General features: G+C 39.3%; 1 protein-coding gene across 1 annotated transcript in view; it reads left to right on the top strand.

Annotated features, from left to right (window-relative positions):
• Window positions 1-27,182, top strand: part of LOC126653040 (von Willebrand factor D and EGF domain-containing protein-like) — a 169,745-nt gene that overhangs the window by 117,909 nt on the left and 24,654 nt on the right. Inside the window, exons 21-25 of the mRNA XM_050340516.1 lie at window positions 8,912-8,922; window positions 13,237-14,110; window positions 22,458-22,553; window positions 23,322-23,417; window positions 25,628-25,723. Coding sequence (XP_050196473.1) covers window positions 8,912-8,922; window positions 13,237-14,110; window positions 22,458-22,553; window positions 23,322-23,417; window positions 25,628-25,723 — 1,173 coding nt within the window. The remainder of the gene's footprint in view (window positions 1-8,911; window positions 8,923-13,236; window positions 14,111-22,457; window positions 22,554-23,321; window positions 23,418-25,627; window positions 25,724-27,182) is intronic.

Raw genomic sequence — 27,182 nt, 5'->3', positions numbered from 1 at the left:
GAGTTGAAATTCAACAGATTAACCACCTCATTTGCTACTAGGGGGAATTCTTCACAACAGGACTTGCTCAGTGGTATGAATCACCACATCTGTATTTCTGCCACCGTGCTGGCAGAGGACTTCAGAACACCTTTCCTCCTCAGTAAGATCAGAACATGACACATGCCAGTACCACTACTCTTTTGTTTTTCCTAATTCTTTTGCTGCAAGGCATGTGTTCTGCAAGGTGACCTGTGAGGACGATGATAAACAAAGTGTTATGCAAGAACAACTGTACTAACAACTGAAGGCAATAGATAATTAAAGCATTTCAATAGTATTGTTTAAAGCCTGAGCAATAATCTTCCTTGGGGAGCTCTGAAACTCAGCTGGTCCCATTAATCTCTGAGGACCGATCATTAGAGGAGGTCTTCTGCTTTGATAAAAGAAAAGCTGGGTCTTGACCTCAGGCAGAAAGTGACAATGGCATAGCAACCACTCATCAGTCTTCTGATCCTGCTCCCTCTCAATGATATTCTCATAATTCAATGTGTGGTTCTCCAGGGACAGTCTGGATGGTTGTTCTCTTTTTGCTGCACAGAGAGTGATCTGCCAGGAGAACTCATGTTTATTCCTTAACAGCAGTAGTTGCTAGGTCAGATTCCTTGGTTTGCTTCTAAATCTTTTTCTTAAGTATTCAAGACAGACTGACTTGAAACCTGTCAAGTTGTTCCCTGACCTCCTACACTTGACCAACCCACCTCATTCCCCATTCTGTATCCAAATCAATGAGTGTTACCTTGGTATTGTATTTTAGCACACTCTATCAAAGTGGAAGCAATTTTACTGCTTAATGTAAGTATCATCCAATCTCTTTGAACTCTAAATTGATTTTAGCCAGTTCTCCGAATCTAAAGGTCACAAAAATAAACTCAACATTTTTCTTTCTCTAGCTATGAGTATGTACAAAGTATTTCTCAGTCTGCCAGCATCACTAAGGCAGCTATTGACTCTTCTATATCTTGGGGAAGCTGTAAAAGTGGTTGAGGAAAAAGGAAATCATTGTGCATATAAATAACTTTTCTGTTATTGCCCAAAGCTGCACCTTGTTGTTAATGGGATAATGGGATACACACTGTACACCCCAGAGGTCTTTAAATGCTGTTGAGTAGAACAGATATTTTGCAGCTGTAGGTATTGGTACAGTAAATCAGGCACACTTACCTAGTGCTTATACAAATGTTAACCAATAAATTTGTCTATGTTCTAAAAAGGGAAATGCAGACAGTAGCTGCCATTTGTTGTGATTCATACAGGTCATATACAACTCCAGGCAAGATTTAAGAAACATCCCAAGTATCAGGATCTGAAACTAGTCAATGCTTACTTCAAAAGTGAGCTGTGTATCAGGGGCTGAGGGGGGGTTGTTTGACATTTTTCTCTCAAATAAGCAAACTGAGTCAGAATATCATGGTGATGTGGCCATTCTACCACCTTGAGCACCTCAGGAAGGGAATGGAGAGGAATTACTTTTTGTTCCATCAGAAGCTTATACTGACTCCTGTGAATTGTATCACAATGTAAACAATGAGAATTTTGCGCCTCAAGGTTAAATGAGAGTAGTCATTTGTTTTAATACTTAGAAATGAAAGCAATTGCTGCAGCTGTGTGAGTGTCCTAATTTATGGCCAAAATGATTGGTTTACCTTTCCTTCCCATGTGCTTTGGCACTTGAATTAGAAGTACTGTGTAGCATTGATGATTAAAAGATATCAGACAAAAAAAGAATTAACTTTCAATTAAATTTTTGTAAGTTGTGGATTATGATTATTTTTAAATCTTCCCTGTTAGAATAATAGCTTCTCTCCTTGTAACTTACGATGTCAGTGTTCAAATGAAACAGAATAAATCCTCTTCAGCTTGCTACAGTGCTTGTGAAAGTACTTGGATTATGTGCCACTTCTTTTAAACTCTAGTAATTTTAATCTAAAAATACTCCCGCTAATCCCTATTTTGTACTTTTATTGGCTGCTTTTGACATGAAATTATACTCAATTGGAGTGATTTAAGGATTAAAGGATAAGTATTTCTTCATACTGAAACCACAAAAATTACCCAACTGCCTTTGTAGGCTCTACTGAGGAGAAAAATATGCCAGAAGAAAATTGTTTCCTAAGTCAGTATTTGATGAGCTGCATCCAAAAAGTCCTTCAATTTTGATTTATAATCAAAAAAGTAACATTTCCACAGCATTGATATGTGATGGGTATTCATCTTTTGAAGTACTTGACTTACTGCAAACTATGTAACTTCACGAATAAGTTCCTGAGCTATATTTACCTGCTCTGCCAACAATGCAGGGCCTCATTCTGTTCTCTCTTACATATTTTACCTGACTTATATCAGTAGTTGGTACCACTTTAAATTGACCAAACTTGGTTGCAATTTTTCCTGAAGAACATCAGAATAGTCTTAAGGAAAAGCCAGTATGGAATTTCATATGTACAGAGAAATTATTATTTTTTTAAAACAGATTCTCCTATCAGAGACAAAAAGCTATTTCTTTCCCTTCAAAATCCATCAGGCATGTATCCTAAATTTATTTTAAAATGTACTAGGAGGATCAAAAGTCCCTTAAGTCTGCTGGCATTGCAATAAAGAGGAAAGTCTAAGGAATTTAAATCTGTCCAGGCTTCCCTGGGCACATTTCACGTTTGTGTAAAATATCTGTTACCTTTTTGCTGGAGGAGGCAGGTCTATTAAATCAAACCATGCAGTATCATTGGTCATATTCTTGACACAAAGAAAATGAATATATCCTAATGGGGGGTGTTGGGGATGTTCCTGCACGTTGCAGTATTAGTTCTCATCACACACTACGGGTATTTCTCTAGACTGCTTTCATCACTCACAGTCACAGAGATACCCATCTGTTTGCACTTTCTTTAGCAGGTTAGAGAGGTTGGTGTCATCACAAAGGATTTATTTTTTTCCTATTAGTAAATCAGCAATTTTACTTGACAAAGCAGTGCCACATCCATCACAGATAAAAGATTGTTTGTTCAGAGCCAGCTCTTTCTGCCTCTCCTGGTTTAGGGAGCTCAAGATCAAGGGAGAGGATGATTTTATGATCTCTGTAATCGAGTTCTGCTTTTCCATTCTGAACACCACTGCAAGATCTCCTGTCATAGCAGTTAATTTGCAGTATTGTAGACATTTGGCACTTGCTATATTTTGTGTGTGGCAGCTATTTGTTATGTTTACATGCTCTGTGCTTTACACTCCAGTATCTGCCTGAATTCACTTTGATTTTACATCAGAGAGACCTCTGTCACCTTCTCATTTGCACCGCTGTCAGATCAACATCAAGGTGTGGATTTAAAAGGAGAATAAAACATTTTGAAGTAAAAGAAAGTGTGTGTGTTTAAACCCATAGTGCTCAGTCAAACACCAGAGGAACGTATTAACCTTAAGTTTTACATTCCTAAATTTTAACTGGGAAATCACCCCTGTCATTATTAGCACTCATAGTTGATCACACTCCATGAAAAATAAATAACTCCAGTAAGAGCTTTGGTCGCCAAATCAAGGTTTCATCTCTGGAGTTAAGTGCAGGAGTAGGGACCTCTTGCTGCCTGGAACCAATGAAATGATTTTGCTTCAAGACATGACTGAAGAACATAATGGACTCCTTTCATCTCTCATCTAACAGAATTGATGAATTTGCATTAAAAAGATCAAGGCCCAGATTCCAGTCTCACTTACACCAGTGTAAATCATAAGAGACTCCATGAATGAATAGCATTATCCTAATGGACTGAGCTGAGCAGCGTTCCTGGGAGACACCACTTAAAACCTGTTAAGGTAGGCACAGCCCACACAGAACTTTTAAACATGGAATCTGATAAAATGCACACACTGTTCAGCACTCAGAGGGTGCTTTGCAATGGTAACCAACCCATCCTGACACGGTTTATGCAATGAGTTGCAAGGCTTACTTGAAGGTGGGGATGTTTCGATGCTGCAGCCATTAGCTGTGAAGTTGCCTGAGCTTCTCGCAAAGAAGGCATAACAGAAATACCAAATAAATAGTAAATGATACTGTGATTTGCCTCTGGGTGAGGCAAATAGCTCTCAGCTCTTCTTGCAGGCTCCAAACCCAGGAAGTATTGCATCTCAATGGCTTCCAGCTCTTAGCTCTGACTCAGGGCATGGAAACTTTGCCCACAACTCGTCTTTGGAATGCATTGTGAAAGTGTCCAATGCCTTTCATAAACTGTGCTTCTAGTTGGTGTATATCATGACAAAATGTTCTTTTTTTTCTCTTTTTTTGGCCAGTTATGATGTAATGACGTGTCTTTCAAGGAGTATGTGATGAAATGGCAACTGAAGTGGGGTTAGAAATGCCACACAAAGGCATTCCATATAAATTTGGTGTCATGAATGGCACAGTTTTGCAAATGGTATACCAGTAATCTTCACATGAGGCCAGGATCAGCCTGACATTTTGGACATAAGCTCTGACCCTTTGCTGCCCTTTGAGTCTGTAATTGCCACTGAAAATTCACTCCTGTACTTGTCAAGACAGAAAGGGGATTGGAGAGTCTTTCTGATGGTTTTCTCCTCCTTAGGGATACCTATTAAAAATATTAAGCATTTTCAGAAAAAATATCAACAGAGGCCTGTACAGTATATGCTATGACCCAAACATAACAACCAAAGCAGGCACAGTGGGAAGAATATGTTTAGATAATTTAAAAGATAAACGGTTTCCAACTTCACTGATCCATACGCTCTGTCAATCCAGAACTCGTTAAGTGCTTCCAATACAGATGATATATTTAGGAAATGATGTAGCTCAGCAATAGAAGACCAATGAAGCCCAAGCCATAAAACCACTAGGGAAGAGGTCTCAGCTATATGCCATGAATAATATTTACATTCAATCAGAACATCAAGTACAGATTACATTTCTCTCCTACCAAGAATGTGCCACCTTTTGCTTAAGCAATCACTGTGCCATCATGGCTTTTAAGTGATAATAACAACTCAGTCTCCAACAAATAATCTGCGTAGGACACGGGCCCAGTAGTTTTTTACATTGACAGAGCAGAGAGCAAGATTATCCTCTCTTAGAATTTCCAGGCTCATTTAATCATCCAGCTATAATAGCACACAGCTTTTAAAGAGAGCCAATCCTGTTTGCACAAATTTGACAAGATTGCTGTTTTGTTAAAGGCACTTAGAAGCCCTTTAAGACTGTAAGTAACTCATACTGGACCAATATCCTGGCCCCATTAAAGCAGCACAAGAGCTTTGCCACTAACAGATAAAGCAAAGCAGGAGCTGAAGAAAAAGGATTCGTAAGCAATGTAAAGGACAGTCCAGTGTAGGGGGGTAAAAAGAGGTGTGAAATACACAGATTTACCCCTGCTCAGGGCAAATTTAGGGCTAGTTTTATAATATCTCGCTGTTGTCTATGAAGAGGTACCTAGAGATGTAGTGGCACCCACTTCACAGGGCTTTCCTGCAGAATCAGGTGATGTTCACAGCCAAACCATGTGAATTTTGCCCCCAATATTACATGTCACATGAATAGAGCTGGTTTATTTCTGAAGGAGTACAGCAACAGCCTAAAGCTAAGACAAGCAACTGATCCTCTGGGATGCAGGAGGAAATGATCTCTCATGCTGATAATATATTAGATTTAGAATTTCATAGAATAGCAATGTTGGGAGGGATCTCAGAAGGTCATCTGGTCCAAGCTTTGTTTCCTCAGAGAACTACCTTCTCAGAGAACTTCTGTGACATGCCATCTGAAAACTTATTATTGAAATTCCTTACTTTTTGTTTTCTAAGTTAGGAAGAAACTATAGATAGTCATTAACCTAATCAGTTGAAGTTGTGGAGAATTCCATTATAGCACGATTTCACTGAGAGTTTTTATGTGTGCTTATATGATATTAAAATAGATTCATTACTGATTCCCAGTAAGGCATAGTTTGGTTTGTTTCTTGGCTTTCATATGTAAAATAATTCATTTTTATGTGTTTACAGCCCACAACAACATAATTATAGTTTTGGACCATTTATTTCTTGAATTGAATAAAAGGAGAATTTCAGTAAAATATTCAAATTTAAACTATTTTTTCCTTGAAGAAATATTATGGCTCTTCTTTTGAAGAAATGTTATGAACTTACTTTATAATCTATTATTACTGTTCTAAAGGATTCTACATAGATATTTCAGGGAATTAGACAGGGATACTTCAGAGACAATCTACCTTGATTTAGTCTACTTTGTATATATCTATCAACCTGTTCAAGCCATGAGAGAGTCTGGAGGCCCATGAGGAATCATCAGATAAGAACACAGTTTCTATTAATTTTTCCATCTATCACAGTGCTGAGAAGTAAAATATACTGTCAATTCCTGAATAGAAAATATAATTTACTCTTATGAACTCTATCTTAATGCCACCTTTGTAGCTGCTGAAATAATACAGTTTCAGGCTCAAATAATTGGAGAAGGTAGAACACAAAGAGGAGAGATTAAAGTTCAGCCCTGCGAGATGGACAAGGGATAATGAAAGAAAGGATGATAAACATTTACGTGGGGATTAAGCGGATGATCCGATCCGTGGTGTTTTGAAACACGACCACGCTTCTCCTTCACTTCCTGTTTTGTTGGCTGGATATTCAGAGAAAAGCTCAGAAAGGGCACTTCTGAAAACAGCAGCAGAGAAGGGGTTAGACCCAAGGAATGGAAAGAGCACGGAAGGAGATCTAACAACAAAGGAGTGAGGGGAGCACGGCTCCTGCTCGAGGGGTCAGAGCGCTTCAAGCATTTTGAGTTTTTCCAAGCCCCAGGAGAGAACTTTTCAATTAAATCTGGAAATAAACGGGAAGGTAGGAGAGGTGTTTGAGAAAACATTGTTTGTTTGTAAAAATATAACAGGTTTATAAATCTCCATACACAATACAAAAAAAAAGATACTGATAAAGGAAATTATTGATAGAGAAGGGAAAAAAATCCTGTTTGGGGAGTATGCTCATATCTTTGCAATCACTAATTCTTTCAGTATTTTTAAAAACACTGTCTCTGGTGATCCTGATGTTAAAATTTCTATTGAAAACTTACAGAAAAGATAACAAAAGAAGTAAAGAAAAAACTCCAACAAACACAGTCTGCAAACAAAGTGCACAGAACACATTCTTTTCCTCAAAGACCCGTTTTTCTGTACAGCTGTCATTGTGTTCATCATCTTCTTGTACCATTCCTTCACTTCGACTGGATATGATGCCCAAGAATCTTACTAACCAAAAGCTGATGGATACCTCCTTGGAAAGCAGAACCACATATAATAGGTGAAAATGTTGTGTGTTAGGATGAATATCATATTAAAACTACTCTATTAGTTTCAGACTTGAGAGTCATTCTAGGACTTCATCTCACAACCTGCTACTACTATTATCTACTTAGGACCCTTAAAAAGTAGCCAATCATTTAAAGTCTGTGAGAAACCTAGCTGAAGTGAATATAAATTCAGGCAGTATTAGTGCCCCCTCTTTTCTCCTCCTAGTCTTTTCTTTCACTTAATCATCACAACCAATCTTCAATTAATATTCTCTATCTCTTAACCTTCACAAAAGGTTTTTGTTCCTTAAACTCCAAATCGTAATTCCTCATATTCCCTACAAGAAAAGAGCTATACCTCAGAAAATCTTTCTAAGGCACTGTTTTTGTACTTGTTCAGTATGAAAGGGGTTGTCTTTATGTCTCTTTGACACAGCTTCGATAAGACCGAAAACGTTCTCTGGCGTGTAGTCGGTTATGTCATTTTTATGTTTGTGAATTGTTTACCTCCTTACCAACCATCTCAGAATCCCTGTTTTCTTTAAAGTACATCAGTTCATGAATTGAGATGTCAATTATATTCAGAAAACCTTGAGGCAAACAAACTGCACAGTGATGCAAAATAATACAGAAGACTTTTAATGGGATATAAGCAAACACACTATCTCATATTGAGGTAATATTTTCTTGAATACTCACATAGGACTTCAGCATCCCAGAACTGGAAAAGGACCTCCTTGATGGCAGAGTTTAGATCCCATTTGTGGAAATCATTTGCTCTGAACACAGAGATACTCATAAACAAGGTTTAGTGGGTGAGCTGACTGAAGATCCCAGGTTTTCTCCTCCACAAAAGTGTTGTGTTACAGCAGAATGTATTTCATAGACACAAAACAAATTTGCCTTGCAAATTATGAATGGTGTTACAGAATTGTGCATGTGCAGCTGCAGCCAGATTGACAAACAAGAGCCTGAAGCAGAGGAATAGTTATAATCAGAAGTGGCTGAGTGATGCAGACTCCATAGACTATTCCCCATGGCTCACGATTTTGGTAGGTTAAGGGGAAGAAAATTGCTCACCAGATAGCAACATCAGCAACACAATCTCATTTTCTATCAGGCTGAAACAGCTCGGGGACAATGAACTAGATGTTCACCTTTTAATTTCGTCATTAAAACATCAAGTGAGTAAATTTACCCATCACAGAAGTGGTGGTTTGAGAGCACAGATTTTACAGAGACTGAATACACATGTGCACATGGATACAGAGTCAGTGCTGACCTGTCTGGATGTGAGGCATGGCAGGTGCCTGGCTCTTTGAGCCCAGCACGAGCTAAATAGCCTGGCTGGCTCTCTCTGTCTGCCTGTGCAGAGCCAATGGCTTTCACAGAGCTCCACATTGTTTTCTGCTTTCTGAATCACAGATTTGGGCATCTCTTATATAAGAGTTATTGCTTATATTCTCTATTTCCACATCTTTCAAAGTGGGGCTTAATTTTTTTCCTGTGCCTACTTCCAGTGTGTTGTGTCTTCCTGAAGACTTCTATAACACATTTCAATTTTCAATTTTTTAGATAAAAAAACGGTAAAGGATCATTAGGTTTAAACTTAATCTCCTTTCTAAATTTATACTAATATCCCAGTCACAATGAGTCTTTGAAATCCTTTTGTTTCTACAAATATAATCCTGGAAGTAAAGCCTTTGTAAAAATTGGGAAGTCAAAACTGTACCTCACTTACAGAGGAACTGAGGAATTTATTCTGGGAGTTGCTGTTTGTGATTGTAAGAGAAGATACAGCGACTGGGAAGCCCAACCAACACCTAATGTGGGGAACTTCTGGATGCTTAAGAGGAAAGGAGAGAGCATCAAAGCTATATTACTGCATGTTTGGGGGAGGGAAAATATTAGGATAGGTTTGGATAGCTAAACAGAAGATTTAGGGATTAAACATGCTCTGACTAGAGAAGAAAGCAATTCCTGAACTTAGTAATATTAAAGGGCAGATTAGGAATCGAGGTAAAAACAGAATTTCCCTGGAGCTCTTATTGACAGCTGCTCTGTTTTCCCTTTCTCACCGAGTAAATGCAGAAAAAAACATTAACATGGAAACATACAGAAAGAAATGGGAAGGTCCTTAATTCTTAGATCAGTGCAATTTTCTATTCTCTCTTGACATTTTAAATAAGATTTATGTGCCGGTAGATGTTTCAAATTTTAAATGATGACCCACATTGTGTAATATGTCAAAAGAGCCTTTCTCTTTCGACACACTTCTGAGTGAGAAATGTGCTGGACAGCAGGTACTACTAAATGTTAATAGCTCTAAAACTACACAAATTGTAAATTTATAGAATTGTGTTAATAATGAATTCTTAAACTATTCACAGAATTCTGAAGCAGCTGTAGCTTGAGCAGAATTAAAGGTGCCCATAATCCTCTGAAGTGAGAGGCAGAAGTGGCCAGAGCCAGAGGAGCTTGCTAAGGAGAAGGAACCAGTCTCCACCTGAAGGATACTGGTTTGAGGCATTTTATCAGATTAAAAGAGAGACAAGCACTTGAGATTACATTGCAATGTTTATAGAGTCTCAGTCATGTCATTACATCTAAAAAAAGTTACGCTCACTTTTAAGAACCAAAAGGGAAGTTTCTGACTCTAAGCTGTGAAGAGAAGGGTGACAATGAAAAGATAATAAATACTGATGTCTGCAGGAAGTTTAAAGCAAGTGTTTGAGGTATCAGCTGCTAGTTTGGGTCAGGATGGGGCTGTGTCCCAGGCACATGGCTTAGGTAGAAAGGTGTGAAGGTGCATAAGTCTTAGACCAACAAAGACTCTGGTGAACAGCACCAAGGAATATGGGAGCCAACCTGCTGCACCCTGTCCTAGGCAGAGGGTGAAATGTGTGCTGTTTCACTGGGAACAGAAATATCTGGGTTCAGAAGGGGATGTGATTTCTCATAATTCAAGTATTCAAATCTGAATTCTCATAATTCAAGTATTCAAATCTGGATCTGACCTTTTTCTGAATGGTTGTAAGTGCAAATTAAAAACAAACAAACCAACCAAAAAAATCAGGAGAGAAAAATTATATTGGATTTATTCTCTGTGTTTCAGAATGTTGATGTCTCAACCTGTGTTTGAGAGATGTCGAGTGCCTTCTCTGTTTGTAAATGACTGTTTTCAGCAGGTTAAGTAGTCATTTCATTCCCTTTGCAATGAACATGATCCTCTTCAGTAGTTCTTTAGCAGTTCCCTATAAAATGCAATTCAAGGGAGAGAAGAAGTCAGAATTTGCTGTGCCTTAGAAACACCGTGATGGCACTGGCAAACATGAACCAGAGACTGGTTGTGACAGTTCTGATTTGTGAGCTTGGTGTGAGTGGCACAAAACATCTGAAACACTGGGCAAACCAACGCCTGGAGGGTCACATGGATGGGAAGTGTCCCGGTGTCGAGTTGGATGAGGGATGTTAAACCTGTGTCTCAGAAATTTGCCCTCTGCCACCCCTGTTCTAATTTTCCCCAGATAGGAGATGACAGAGGAATCTGTCCTGGGGCCTGAGCCATCCCAGCATTGCTCTGTGCTCGCAGTGGTGTAGCTCCATCAATATGAATAGAGGTCCTGCCATGCACAGCAGGGGCAAAGCAGCCAGGTTCTTGGTCTCTTAACTACCTCCATGAAAAATAAACTCAGTTATCCCACTGCTGCACATTTTCCTGTTACTATAGTCAGAAATACTGACAGGTAGTGAAAATGTGTTTTTGTTTCGTCATATAACCTTGAGCACTTTGCCTTGTCATTTTTTTTTTTTTGTTATTTTCATCCAATCCAATATGTTGGCATCACAGGGAAAAACAGATTCACACACTCTGCATTGATAATGGGTTATACATTTGAAGATATTGATCAACATCAGGGAAAGTAAATTGAAGTAATACAGGATTTGAGAAAGTTGCTGACTACAGACAACTGGTTGTGCAATCTTTTGGTTTACTTTCTTTGGTTTAGTTTATTTAGTTACCTGGAAGACTGCAGAAAGAAATTTTCAGGTATTCCAGAAAAAATCTATCGTGTTCTAATCCAAACTAAATCGAACAGTATAAATATCTGAAATAATGACAGCTGAGAGGACACTCTAGTTGCCACATTGGAATGGTGCCAACATCACATAAAGTTCAGTGGCCTCTACAAAGTGGATGAGGGACCTTGATCAGTATATGTCATAATAAACAACCAACCAAAATGTATCATTACTCTTCACTGATAGTGTTATTTGAGATGTGAAAATTACATTATCACAGAAACACTCCAACAGTGTGCTCTCCCTTACCTTGCAGGGAAAGATGAATCTCATTTGTGAGATGGGTATATCACCTATATCACCTGCTAAAGAAATAAAAGATTTCCCTTTCTCAGGTAGTCAGTCTGATCTCCTTACTAGTTACTCAGATTTAATTAGGAGGAAAACCCATTTAATTATGAGACAGTGGAAGGAGCTCAAAGCTATAATCAGGGCTCATTTTGGACATTTATCAGAGAGGTCATTCAGCCTTTCACTGTCATTCCTGTTGATTTCTGGTCCCTGAGTCAAATTTTCCAGGGGCAGTAATGATCATCTATTACTGATAATTTTCTATGGAGATATTTTTTCATCTTTCATTCATTTTTTAAAATCCTTTGGCTTCTCCTATCCTTGCATGCTCCTTTTGCTGACGTCCTCCTTGCTTCATCATCTCTTTTCTTCCATTCTGTGTACCTCATCTTTCATCAGACTTACTTTGGACAGTGAAATCCTTGTATTTGCCTACTGCTCTACTAAATACCATGTATTTACCTACTGATGTCCATAGCTCCATCCAGTACCATTGTAAGACTCCAAAACATTATGCTTCAGGGCAATGGAAACTCATCAGCTGCCAGCAGAATGACACTGTTTATCAGCCAAATAAACACAATTTTGGCTGCCAGGATTTGCTTAGTCAATGCTCTAACTTCCATTTGACTCTTGCCAAGCATCTGAACCTCTTTCCTTGTTAGCTATGGCTGAGTTCTACATCAATAGGAGTTTTTAGAAAGTGATTAATATTCATATTTAAAAGAAAGAGGTACATCCTGCATGGGGTTAACCCTAGAACCAAGTGAGGTTTTCTGTCCAGGATCCAATATATTCCATATCCTACGGAATGAGTGTGCCAGAACTGGTTAAAAATAGCTTCTTCCATTCATTAGTGTCAGCAGATGGCCATTAATCTTCCTGAAAGTATTGATTCAAACTACTCGTCTCCACTTTCCAGGCCCTTCACAGACTCCCCTCTGCCCATCTATCATCCCTCCTTACACAGCTGAAAAGGTGGCTGGCTCTGGAACAAGTGGGTGACAGTAACAAACCAGCAACTCCCTTACACGCTGCCCCTCACGTCTGCAGGGAGCTGTACACAGCATCAGCAAAGCTTTGCCATTTGTCTCCTTTAAATGCTTTCCTAAAACTTCCCTTGGCCATAAGGACTACAAAAGCATTACATAGTCATACACTGCACTAGAGTCTCTCTATGACTCAGTCTTGCCAAGGACCATCCTAGCACTGTACGTTTCTCCATCTCCAATATCTGTCTGTCACAAACAATGTCTTGTCTCCTTGGCTTCAGGTGCATGATCTACCACCCTGTAAGTTTTAACACTGTAGTTCCCTGTGCATCAGCAGCTGGTGTCTCCCATATCAGACAAACCCATGTCATTCCTATGCCAGTCAGCATAAATGTGCCCTAGCATCACAAGAATTCACTCTTTTACTTCTAGAATTGATATTCTGTTGTTTGTTCCTAAGCTAAGTGTTCACTGTCTTTCCTTTAAGATCCAGATCATCAAATTTAGCTAATATAGATCTTCCTTCTGTCCTAGTTTCAAGATCTCCCCAAAGCCATGTGTGATTTTCCTAGAAGAAATATTGAAGATGCAAGAGGCTCTCACCAGGAAGATGTATTAAAGACGTCAAGAAACGTATTCTCCCTTCTTTCTCAAACCCAAATTCCAAGAGAAGATATTACATACTTTTTGGAAAGAAACCCCACAGCCGTTCACACTCCATCCCTTGCAATGAAAAGGAAGACTTCCCAAGCTCAGACATCGCCAGCAAAAAAACCTGATGTGGAGTTCATAGAACCTGAGAAACAACCTTTTCTTGAAAAAAGAAGTGATACACACACACCTCTTCTGCATGAGGACCCAGACCCCAGAGCCCCAGCTGTCAGTGTGACACCCCAAACCCCTCTCCGTTTCAAACAGCACAAACCAGCTACGACACAGACTGTTCCCGCTCATCGCAACACAAGTGCAAGTTCATTCTTTGCAAGGCCACCTGTTGTTCACCAAATTCGCTCCAAGTATGGCTATTCTCCCAGGAAATGGCCTGGTAGAGCTGCAGTCTTGAGGACTAAAACATCCCAAGATTTCCCAACAGAGCAGCCTAGAACATCACTTTTGGCAACAAACCTTCCCCCCCCTTCCCATTTAATCGGCTCTTCCCTTGATACAGCTTCTCAGAGTGACCCAGCAGGGTCTGCTCCCAAAGCACAGACCACAGCAGCCAGAAAGTTGTTCAACAGAGCAATGGATCATGTGGAACTACCCAAAACTGGCAGTGGGACGCATCACAAAGTCATGTGTGCTGACATGCTGTGCTTTCCTGATGTGCGGTGCGAGCCAGCTGAAGATGGAGGATTTAAATGTGGCCCTTGTCCCACTGGATACAGGGGTGATGGAATTACATGTGAAGGTAAGGGGGAAATCCTCTTTAAAAATCTTTTATAACATCAGGTCTAATAATTCTCCAAAGTAAAAATTAATTTTTATTATAAATCCAGATGGTTTTGTAACTGGGATCATTCTGTTTTCAAAACCAATTATATTTTGAAATAAGAAATATAACATAAGAAAGTCTGTAATTTTTCAAAAGCTCTTTCTGCTTACAAAAATGACATATTTATTTGATAATATCTAATCTCTTGAAAACAGGGACAGATTGTGATCTTGCTTACCCTTGTGTAAGGCCAAATTCACTCTACTGAAGTCATCACACTTGAAAACATATCAAACTTTGCTGGGAAAGAGCAAAATTGACTGCATTTCTCTATACAACACATATTCTATGAAAACTAAGTGTTCTACTACCTCACAAATTACTTGTAAATATCTGTCTAATATCTTAAATACAAAACTGAGCTTGCCCTGTGAAATGTATAACACCAGAAGGGTTTTCACAATATATTGATTTATTCATGAGACAGCTGATAATCCCTCTGTAAAACAATAGAATCATGCACATTGTTGAAGCAATGAATTCCTTGACTTAGCTGTCATTAATCACACCTTTTGTTGACATCTCTCTGACAAGTTCATCTCGTAACTGGCCTTTCACTGCACAAGGCAGAAGTATTTGCATCATCTGTTTCACTCTCTTTCACACCTGGTCTCTCATGTTCCATGCACAGAGCAGACAGGAGTGGGGGGGGTCTCACCTGTGATGTGCTGTGGAGGACCTTGCAAGGATTCCTTGCTGTAAGGAAGGCTTTTTGGAGGTGTAAAGTCCCCAGCATTGCTGCAGCCCTCTGAGCTCAGAGAACTGCTGGAGGTAGTTTACAAAACGTACAAGAAAAGGTTACTACTGTCTCAGGTGCTATAATTTTTTGCCTCTTTGCACATTTCTGAAATGCCCTTTCTAAAGGCCTTAAGGTTACCTGGCACAAAAAATCCTGTCTTTGACCTCTATTTTATACCCGGAGTTGGAAAACCACCAAATACCTCCCGGTACTGGGAAACCCAAAGCAAGTCTGACCCCTGAACGGCCTCCCCTCAAAGACCATACCCAGGTACAAATGAATATTTACAGATATGGATACACAGCTGCTGTGTCTATGTTTAATATGCCCAACAGTATAAGCCTCAAAACATAAATCTACCTTAAAATATAAATCTCCCTCTGCCTTTTACTATCTTGCAAGATGAGATGTTTTCTTCAATTACCGGTATTACCGAAAATCTCTCCGGAGAGTCCTTAGGATGAAATACTTTATTACCAACATCATTCTGTGTCTCAGGGCTTGATGACATGATACACAAACATCCTTTATTTGTCTCTTGTCACTGACTGTGACACCTGACTCAATAATTAGCCTGTCTTCTCCCTCCCCTGCTTCATCCTGAGCCCCCCTGCCCACCTGCGGGCAGCACCTTGGAGCGTGGCCAGTAGTGTGAAGAGCACCCATTGTACCTCCAGCTGTGGATGTCTCTTCCCATGTCAGAGGCAGCTGATTTATCGTGACAGATGAGGCTGAAAAATGAGGATAATTTCTTGGACTGGGGCCTGTCATAACCTCAGCTATCGTCACCTTACAATGCGGACACAACTGTACCGAATCCCTTCAAGACAGTGGCCCCCTCTAAGAACAGCAGGCAGGAAAATTGGGCAAGGGATCAAAGCTTAGATAAGACCAATACTTGCAAAATATTCAGGCTTCAACACAATATCCTTGGCAAGTGAGAAAAAATGCCAACAGACTCGGACGCCACTGATGGTTGTCACCTTCTCATTTGGTATCAAATTCACTGAGATAAAAGAAACAGCCCACTGATAGCAAGTTTTAATACCTGTGGTGCTTGAGGAGATGTGACCTTTGTTTAATAAGAATGTCTGGAAATATTCTAAGATAATAAATACTTTTCTGAGTGGTATTTATCTTGTGAGAGAGTGTAAATTTTTTTTGCCAGTTGTGCAGATTCAAAATCAGGCTGAGAGGATTTGAAGGGGAAAAAAAACTACACCATCCTGAAAATTAATTTCTCTTCTAATGTAAATCATAGCACATTCTATAGCTGTAATATTCTTATCCTTTTGGACAAGCCCTTCAGTCTCCCTGTTATGATTTAATTGGAAGTCCTCTCCATTTACTCTGACATTGGGAATCACAGGCTCACAGGACCACAGGCTGGAAGAGACCCCTGGGGACCATCAGGTACAACCTCCTACCTTCTTTTGGAAGAACTTAGGTAGATATCAGTGTGTTTTTCTTGTATTCAGGCATCTAAACTGAGATATGTTCAGATCCTGTTAGCAATTTCCGTTTAGATCACCCCACTGACATCTTTATTGTCTAACAGATGTAGAACCTGCTTTTGCTCATCTTGCTTTGGTGCAATAAGGATTACAGATTCTTAATTCTTTTATTTCTGGCAGCAACTACACGCTCTGCAGATGAGGTGAGATGAAGCAGTTCCTCAAGGCTCTGCTCATCATTCCTCTGCCCTTTCTTACAACTCACCAGCTTCTCAGCTCTTAGAGCTGTGTCACCTTCCTGCAATAAAGGCAATATGGCCATTTATTAGTGGCCTGATGTCAAGATTAGTCTGCCAAACAAACCAGCTTTAAAAGCTTCATTTCAGAGTAGTGTTTTGGAGATACAGTTTTGGAGATAGCTGGCATCACCTATACAAAAATAAAAACATAAATAAGGAAGATCAGACCTGCTGTAGTCCCCTGGATTCTCCCACATTTCCTCTTGAAGAAAATGCTCTCTGCCTTTTATGGAATAAACCTAGCCAAGAGTTCCTCTGATGACGAGGGAGGTTGCTAAATACCTAATATTCACTCTGAGTGCCATTTCCAAGGATATATACCATAAAACCCCATGCATTTCTGCAGTATACTTCCAGCAGTTTTACAGGACAGCACATATCACCTGCCAACGTGCACTGCAGGAGCCTCAGAACACTCAGAGCTTTACCCATTCCAGCTCAGCACGACAGTGGAATGAAAACCTAACGCTGTAAATAATGCAAAACAATTCCAATCCAGGATTGCTTTCAGAACGTTTCTGACATTTTGTCTGGTTTATTACAAGTGGCACAAGTACCACAGCACTTTGTAACATTTGAGGGTAATGCTCTGGAATATTTCTTAGTGTTGTTAGTCACCCTATAGAGCAATCACTTGTTGTCCTATGTTCCCCACTCTACTACAGGGACACAGGCCTGCATTTTCAAAGATGCTGCACCCACTGGACAAGGAAAAGGAAACAAATTCTGATGTTTCCTGGTTCACTTACCAGGGTCTGTGCACATGGCACTGCCCAAGGGAAGCTGTTGTACTCCGTAAGCCCCCCAGGGTGCCCCAAGGTGGAACACGTCCTTTCCATTTGATAACAGGGTTGAAGTTAATCAAAAACTCTGCTTTGGGCGTAGTTCTGGGGCTTCTTTTTGAGAGAACTAGACCTGAAGACTGAAGAAAGAGAAGAATTTAAGCCACATTTCAGGTCATCCTTTTTTGTTTGTTTGTTTCCCTATCTCCAAAACCCTTTGAGTGTCTGGTACCTGAAACTGCATGATTAAGAAGTCGAAGTCTCTATTCAGAAGAATGCAGATAATTATTTTGAATTATTTTGGATTAGGTTGGCATCTTTCTGGTTTTTTAGTAGTCATAAAAGAACCTCAATATTTCTATGGAAGATTAATACATGCTACCTTAGAAACATTTTCTTAAAAATGTGAAGTCAGTAAAACTCTGGGATATTTTATGGGCTTTGAACAGTGTTTTCTAAGGGAAGGTGTAGCCTATAATAGTAGGAGTCATGCTTTCTGCTCAAGAGTTAAAAACACAGCACTGCCTTGACATTACAAAACCACTGTTCAAACTAAATAATTTTTAAAATAACAGGAAAGATGGAGTATGACCTCAGGATGAACAGCTGGATGAAACGAGGCAGAAAAAATATCAGGCAGCTGACATTCATCTGTTTTGACATTTTACACACAAAAAGATCTACCACATCAGACCAAAAGTCCTTCTCCTATCTCCAACAGCTACCAACAGCATTTGTCTGGTAGTATATGGGAAAGATATTGGGATACTGTCCAGAATAGTCTCTCAACAAGTTATGGGTCATGTGCTTAGAAACATCAAGGCAATGCCTTTGAACATTACCCTGTTCACCCTTTCTGGGCCATGCCAGACTTCAGTTTTCTGTCCTAACCACCCAGTCATGTCCTTCACAAGAACCTCATATATTCACTTGTTCTTCATAGAAAAGCTCTTCCATAACTTCAGTTATCCTTATCACCTTTTCCTGCATTTTTTTTCACTTTTACTGTGTCTTTTCTGAGCTGAGGGATCAGACCTGAACATGAAATTTCAGATGCAGCTCACCATGGACACAGACCATAATAAAGTCTGACATTTGTACTTTGCTCATTTCTTAGCAATTCCTAAGACTTTATTTGCTTTTTTTTGACTGCAGATGAGCACTCAGCTGACATTTCACAAAATCCATTAGTACAACCTAACCAGAACCAGTGTCTGCATTTGTATTCCCAACTTATTCAGTCAAGTTACTCCTGTTAATATTCTAATTGTATGCTGGTCATTTCTCTCACAACTGGGCTCCAGACTACTGGACTATTTAAATATGCATATGAGTTATTTTAATTGCACTAATACATGCCTTAACCCTATGCTTTCTTTCCTTTATCTGAGTATCTTGCATGCAAAAGAAATGCTTCAGCCCTCAACTTTTCAAAAGGAAAACCAATAACCTGTTTACTTCTCTTCCCTTTTTTTACCCACCTTGTGCTGCACATATTAAAACTTCATCCATTTAGGAAATTAGACTGATGTATCTTTGAAATAAAATAAATAATGTACAACAATGTAGATTCCTTCCAGTGAAGCCTGTCCTGATCAAAATTTTAAGCAGGTAATGCTCCCAGCCTTCCAAGCCTGGCTTTAGTGGTGCAGACCCAGGAATTCCTATGCTGGATGGCACAGAGTTACTCACTTTTGAAATGCCAAACAATAACTCTGTCCTGGAAGACATTTGCTGATGAGGCTATTGAAAATGGAGAAAACAGCACAGCGTCTAGTGCTCCTTAGTGCCCCCAAAGTTATTGCAGAGAAACTTATAAAAAGAGTATGATCTCATTTTAATAGAAAAAAAAAAAGAAGTTTTGGGATATTTCCCAAAAAGCCTTTTCAAAGAAAACAATAATGCACTTCTCTATTTTCACCTCCAGATTTTAAATTATAATCATAAACATATGTACATTTGACAGCAAGATTGACCATTTGCAGCAATGTTTTTTCCTCTTTGCTGTTATTTTATCCCATCCAAAACAGCTCAGTATAAAAACACTGTAATACCTTTCTACAATTTAGCAAATGCTTATGGAAAAAAAAAAAAATATTCATTCCAGAAGATGAAAGATAGAAGTTTGGGAAAAAAATCTGACACAAACAATATGTTTCTATTACAGAGGGAAATGTCTTTTAGGTGAATATTACTCTCACTCTCACATACCAGCCAGTGCTCAGTTTTTTATCTTTTGCTATTCCCCAGTAATAGAACAGTTTTAAACATTTTACTATTAAATGTCACCATAAGAGCTAAACGTTTTAATATCCAAAATACCATGTTCTTTTCTGACAGTTCAGATGCATCTTGGAACGTGGAAAGGCCAGATGGAAAGTATTCCATTCAAACGGACACATTTGCTCTAAGTGCTACATACAAGCCACGCTGAAATAAAGCATAATATGTTTGAATGTCACTGTGCTTGGCATAGCACTTAGGCACCTGGAGGCTTTATACAACCATCATCCTACAGGAAAGGCAATCACATTTCACGTACTTTAAAAAGCGTGGTACGGTTTTTTCCCCAGGTTTTGTACTCCCCTATCGCCACACAGATAATATTAACCATTTTCACACCCTCTTAGTTTCTAATTGCAAAGAAATCCCTTTATAAACAAGTCCTGTGCTTACCCAAGCCCAGGGGAATGGGAAGGTTTCAGATGGATGTGCTTGCAGCAGCACCCTCCTTCCAGAGCCCTATACTTGTCCTTCACTTCAGTGAGATCCAGTGCAAGCCCCCAAACACAAGTGGTGAATTATAATCATAGCACTGAAATTTTAAAGGAATAACAAATTTAGGAAAAACCAGCTTCAATTTCTTCCCCTTTTGTTGACTTTCTGTTTCATCATGGACTGTTACCTCTGGTTTGCCCTAATGGCATGAGTCCCCCAGGTGCCTGAGCCTCTGACTTGCTTCAGCAGCTGCTCCTGGTGGCTAAAATAGAAAAACTTTGGGAAAGTTTAACACTAACTGCTTAAATGGGTCTAAATCAAATAATAGAATCACAGAATGCTTTGGGAGGGAAGGGACCTGAAAGATCATCTCATTCCATACTCCTTGCCAAGGCCAGGGACACTTTCCACTAACCCAGCTTGTTCCAAGCCTCGCCCAACCTGATCCTCAACACTTCCAGGGATAGGGCAGACACAGCTTCTCTGGGCAACCTGTGCCAGTGCCTCACCACCCTCACAGTAAAGAATTTCTTCCTAGTATCTAATATAAACTTATCTAAATCTGTTTAGTTCTCCAGACAATTATAATTTTTTATCTTTTTTTTTTCTCATAGATGTACGCTTGGAATTTCGGCTAAACCCATGTTGATTTGCAAATGTCTAAACCTCATAACCCATCAAATCAAAACTAAATTTAGCTCTATGACATTCTTAGCATGTATAGTATGGATTTAAAATACATTTAGTAAGTTTTCTGTTCTCAGGCATATCAAATCCTAAAGTTACATAATGCAGCATTGAAAATTTCACAGTTAAAACTGTATGGTAACAGGAAATGTAAATACCAAAGTACCTGAAGAGCAGATCTAATACCAAATATATTTCTTCAATGATATTTGTGTCAAAATGAATGATTTCTTGGAGCTTGTCTTTTTAACTAGAATTGGTCAATGTGTGTGGCCTTTTATTACTTTTCGGGATGGCAAAGTTCATATTCCATGGCTTTACATGAAGGCTCTGTGACAATTATAAGAGGTGAGGAGGTCTTCAACACAATAACTGCATTTAAATTATGAGGTGCCCCAGGAATTTGTCCTTCATTTAGCTTTCCATTTGCACAGTCCATTTTCCAGTTTTAAGAACAAAATGTGGTGAATTAAGGTTCTTTTCCCTTTTAACAATAACTTAAAATGAAAAGTGCTTTATTTCAGATCTCTTTAGCTTCATTTTGCATTTTCCTTGGAATAACCTTGCTCAGCTTCATATTCATTAGAAAAGACAAAACTCTGCCAGTAAAGTGTGCCAAAGTACAAGATTTTTCTCTGTATTCACTTCCCAAGCACAAGGAAAGATATTTTTCATTCTGGTATGTGAGATGGCTTTTTTTTTCTTTCCCAGAGGCATGAGAGCCAGCTGACACTTGTGTCTTGCTCTGTTCCTGCACACAGCACTTCTGTTTTTGAGTGCCAGTGATCATCTTCTTCCTTCAGTGATCTTCCTCCTCCTCTCTTGTGTTTGCCATACAGAATTACCTCTTATTGGAGGGCTACAAGTGGAAGTGTTCATGATATCTTGTGTCAGGGACCTACCTTAAATCTTAGGTTTAAGAGGCGAAACCTTCCAGGCTCCCTCTACAGTAAAACCATTAGACTCATAATGATCAACATTTTAAAAGCAGGTGAGTCTCTTCAGCCTGGTTCAAGAGCTGCAGTGCATTCCAGCTTTACACCTGCTCATCCTCTTTCTTCAACAGAATGACATTGCATATTGCAATAAGTCTAGAAATCATTAACTGATTTGCTGTTTTGACTACAGAACTCACGCTACTCATTAAATACTAAATTTTTTGCTTAAATGTTTGCCATTTGGCTGGTAAATCCCCACACAACACTTTTCTCTACAGAACAAACACTTCACCTCTGCCTTGGTGTAACTTCTGTCACGTGTTAAGGCTTCCTGACCATCCACAAGGCAAATCTTGTACTGGGTCCATCCTTAGACTTCAAAAATATGTGCTTAAAAATGTGCATGCTCAGAACTTAAATATGATTGTGTTAAAATCACTCCCTTGCAGACATTATAGAGCTGCTCGTTAGTGCTGTATTACTAATGTGACACCCACTGCTATCCTGCAGTGTTTTCCTCAGCCAAATTACTTGTTGGATTAATAAAATGGTATGGGGAGAGAAGGAACCTGTGCTGTGCTCGTATCCACGCAGAATGTAATATTTGAATTGCATTTTTTTTTTGTCTCCTGTTCTACTCTTGCAGCACAGTGTGATCCACCATGTGAGCATGGAGGAACTTGTCTACCTCAAAACACTTGTTCTTGTGCTTATGGATTTGTAGGTCCTCGATGTGAAACGAGTACGTATGAACTCATTTGGGCTTTTCTCATTACATGTTTGAATTAGCAGAAAATTACAAGATTAAAAGAATGACTTTTTTTTTTCTATATTTCTCCTTAAAATGATTAATAAATACAGGAAGAAGAATAAAATATAACATGCTGAAGTAATACAGTAGCTAAACTATTTCAGAGCATATATTTACCAGCAGCATAGCTGTATTATGTAAAAATATGCACATCTATATCAATATTTTCTACATAAAAATGTTTCTGGAAAAACAAACAAAGAAACAAAAATGTGCCTGTTATTTATAGTAACATTTATGAAATTCAAGGTTGTGAGTGAAGGCAGAAATGCTAATTCTGAGAACACAAAATACCAACCATACCTATTAGGAAGCATGTTACTTTGCAATACAAGTTAAATAAGAGGTTCAATATAGAGAATGTCTGGGGGAAAAAAAATCAGCCTTCAAACCCTTCTATATTAACTGAATGGTAGAACATGTGCAGTTCCATCATCACAGTGGGGCTTATTTAAATATCAGGATGCCCTTGACAGGAATATCATTTTCTCTCTGAACCAAAGTAGCTGGAATACTTTAAAAGCAAAGAATTTTAGATGTAAGGCTTCTAATAGAGAAAGAAAACCAAGGAAAGGGACAGACTCAACCCTCAGTTTGCCTCTTGGACCAATACAATTAGTTATTTACTGTAATAGAGCAACTTCAGGATCTGCACTGGTGTCAGTGATAAGAGATGTCGATCTTTTCTGTGTTTTCCAGTGGTGTGTAACAGGCACTGTCACAACGGTGGGGTCTGTGTGTCCCCAGATGAGTGCAAATGCAGAGATGGGTGGAGCAGCCCTTCTTGTGAGACAGGTAAAGGGTTAGGAATGACTGGTCTTTCAAGCCTTTCGGTGCCCGAGATCCCTGTGGATCCTGTAATTCAGTGGTCAGACTCAGAATTGCTGCTTAAAGAATTGAAGCATAAGAACTGGAGAACAGTAAAGGGCAAAACCTCAGAAGGCTTTGGGTTTATGTAAGGTTTATTCCTAAGTTCACATGTTTATGTAAGTGTTCGTAAGTTTAGACGTTTATGTAAGTATTCCTAAGTTTAGATGTTTATCTAAATCTCAGGGCTACGCAGAGGAAAGCCACAAACAAAACCTTTTCACACCCTTTTAAGCTTGTGTGATTCTGGAGTTATTTCTTAGAATGCACTGCTGCCAGAATTCACACTGCTCCTCCTGCCTGCACAGCACCTACAAAGCTATCCACAGAATGTGGGAGCTCAGGGAAAAGCCACCTGCACCAGTCAGCACGAAATGACAAGGTGAGGATTGGAACTAGGTACCTATTTCTAGTCAATACTCACAGCTTTGAGCCCTTTTTTGAATAGACACAGCTCAGACCTCCCTCTCTGGATCGAAGTGCTGAAAGCTGGAGTACATATTTTTCCTCCAGAGCCACAGCAACTGCAGCACTCACCTGGGACAAGGCATGCAAAACAGTGAAATATTAAAAGGAGCAAGAATGAGGACCACCTTAATCAGTGCCAAACCTCAAGGCTACAGAGGCAGTCTGCTCTGCCACAGTGAATACTAAATGACTAAGACACCTTCAGCCTACATTACCTTTCCTGGAAGGTGAGAGATGTCATTTTAACCTCCATCTCCCAGAGACTGCTCTTCCTGTAAGTGTTAAAATGACAGGCCTAACGAGGACACATAAATTAGCCTAGCTCAGACTCACGGAAAATGACTGGGATTGTCACTACCTATTCTGGTTCCCACTCTCTCCTCTTTTTCTTCTCATTGAGTTCTGCAATTTTGTTTTGACGTGGCTTTAACAGGATTATTCCAAGAGGAGAACATGCAACAGCAACAGTGATTTCTAATCCAGAATCACAGCTGCAGGATTTTTTTGTCTGTGACACCTTAGAGGGACGACTCTCAGGCTCACCTCTCTGGCACTGCTTTGTGTGCACTACACAGAGTATTCTGTGGACACTGCTGGGGTTTCCCACCAGAAGTGATATCATAGGAATTTTTGAGAGAAGACAGATATAGAAATGAAAAAAATAAAAGGGACTTAGGGGGCTGTACCAATGTAAATACAAACACTGACGGAGTGTGAACAGCTGTGAACTAGCCAGGATAATGAGGCAACTAATCCAAATTCTCCATTAGAAATGAATGAGATCCATTTTGACTTCATAAATCGTTTTCCTTAGTCAGAAAAGCCTCTCATCTAGACTACAATTTAACTTTTTTTCTCTTTCCAAATTGACATTTTATTTCTTCTTTAGTTCATCTGAAATATTTTAGTGACACTTAATTTATTTAAGCTTAAATGTATTTAATTTATTTAATGGGCTATTCTGCAAGATACTGAAAGACAAAGGGAATAGAAGGGAGAAGCCTGGTTTAAATTGTCACTCTGCTGTACAATAAAAACTTTATCAGATTTTTTACTCTTCACACACTGACTTCCCAGCTAAATCAATTTGCAATTATAATAGTCTTTTTTTTTTTTTTTAAGAGTCTGGCTCTTGCCACATACAAATATGCAAGACAGCTTTTAATTCCTAATGCCTGTTATACCATCTACAGTAATAACAGTTGCATAGAGAGGCAAAGGGAGCTCAGCCAGTGGCTTTGCTGGTGATGCATGAGCCAATGTGTTGTGGGAACTGGCATTTAAATGGGGCAGAACAAACAGGTTTTGTGGTGCACACCTATTCAACTTCATGGAGATGCCACGATGCTCTGCTGAATGCAGACAAAGCAGCAAATGGTTAATATCTCATCTCCAGGTTATCCAGGGGGCATATAATGAGACTACATTTACTGCCTTGGGATTGTGACTGGTGAGGATACCGGAATGGGAGCAAATGAACTGTGCGAACTAAAGGAATACATCAGAAATAAATTAAGTTATTACATTAAATTATACTCCATTTCATCCCCCAAGATATGATAAAACACGCTGAAATGCTCCCAATGACCTGTGCAGCAGTAAAAGAGTGGCTACTCTAAAAATTTTGAAATGATCAGAGATCCACAGAGTTGTCTGATATTCCCATACAGCTGTGTGCAACCCTGTGTGCCTGAATGGAGGAATCTGTGTACGGCCAAATATGTGTTCATGTCCTTATGGTTTCTACGGACCACAGTGCCAGAGAGGTAAGAAAGTTCTGTTTTTCATCTTGATAAAGGATCCAGGCTTAAAATACAAACAGCACCTATATTTTTACCTGCCCCCACATGAAGTATATCCAGAGATTCTCCCTATTATAACTCTGTGCTCTCCTTTGGTGTTATAGTCTGTCATAAATCCATATTGTATTGTTCTTAATGGTACTGTGAAGGAGTAAGCACTTATTTGTGATGGCATTAATGATAACTAAATAATTAATCTAAAGCTATCTAAGTCAATGATACCACTACTTAGCAACTATTCAATTAAACATTGAAGCATGGCCCTACTTTGTTCATTTCATGTACCCTGTGGTGTGTACTGTCAGAGCCAGGTGATAATTCATCTTCAGTGGGGCTCACAGTATCACCTACTTGACCACCCTAAAGTGCCATGGCTGGGAGACTTGCACAGGATTCCATCAGGTCCCTGTTTAAAGATCTGATCAAATATTACTCTGACTGACACAGAGCAGGACCTGCTTTGGAATCCCTGTTCTATATTGAGCTCTAAACTGAGGTAAATCATATCTTGGGTTTCTTGCTCACCTTGTGGTCCAGAAGTCAAATTAATAACCCATTGTCTCAGGCAGAACATGAAGAAGAGATAAACTTCTGTTATGGGTCTCAAATAGCTGGAAGGTACCTGTGCTTACACCATTCGTTTTTCATTTCTAGCAACCCTCTAATCTGGTAGTATAAATACACTCTTATTACCAAACCTGAACTATTTCAGTATTAAGTGTTCTTTGCTCTTACTCTCTCCCTTTTGTTTCCCTGGAGTTCCTAGATAAATGCAATCCCAATACATATTTTTGCAAGTGAATGATTCACACACAAAAATCTAATTGCAAATGGAGCTTGCTGGAAGCTCTTTGTTTTTATGGTGGTGGGGGTGAAGGAGAGCACAGAAATGATAAAGAAATGATGCAGACTGTATCTTGATGATCCTTCTCTTGAGGTTCAACATGAAAGGTGATTTCCAACACCTAGGTGATTTGGAAATTTTGCCTTTAAGTGTTATGGTTTAGATAAAGCTAAAACTTGAAGCTACAATAAATATCTACTTTTGTGGGATATGGAATTGATATGGGGATATGATATGGATGCTGAAGAATAGCAAAGCCCTTCCTCCTGCTTCATTGAGGAAGGGGGAAGAAACAGCAACAAAGTCAAGTTAGCAGATGTCAAACACTGATATTTGTTTCAAGGTCAGAAGCCCTTGAGGAAGCTCTTTAGCTGGAGATTTAAAAACCTAAGAGATTCTCAGGAATATCTTGACAACTTAACTACAGGTACCTAAAAGAGACCTTTAGCTGCTAGGACTCATGTCTCACGTTCTTCCCATGAACAAGATACAATCAGGCTCTCCATCTGGGCATCTGCCCAAATCACCCTTTGGGGAGACACCTTCCCTACCCCAGCTAAAAAAAAAACGCCTGTGCAG

This window comes from Myiozetetes cayanensis, unplaced genomic scaffold (assembly GCF_022539395.1).
Source record: "Myiozetetes cayanensis isolate MyiCay16 unplaced genomic scaffold, myiCay2020 scf9, whole genome shotgun sequence".
Lineage (NCBI taxonomy): Eukaryota > Metazoa > Chordata > Aves > Passeriformes > Tyrannidae > Myiozetetes > Myiozetetes cayanensis.
The sequence above is the reverse complement of the archived record's forward strand: the minus strand, read 5'-3'. Positions and strand labels throughout refer to the sequence as shown.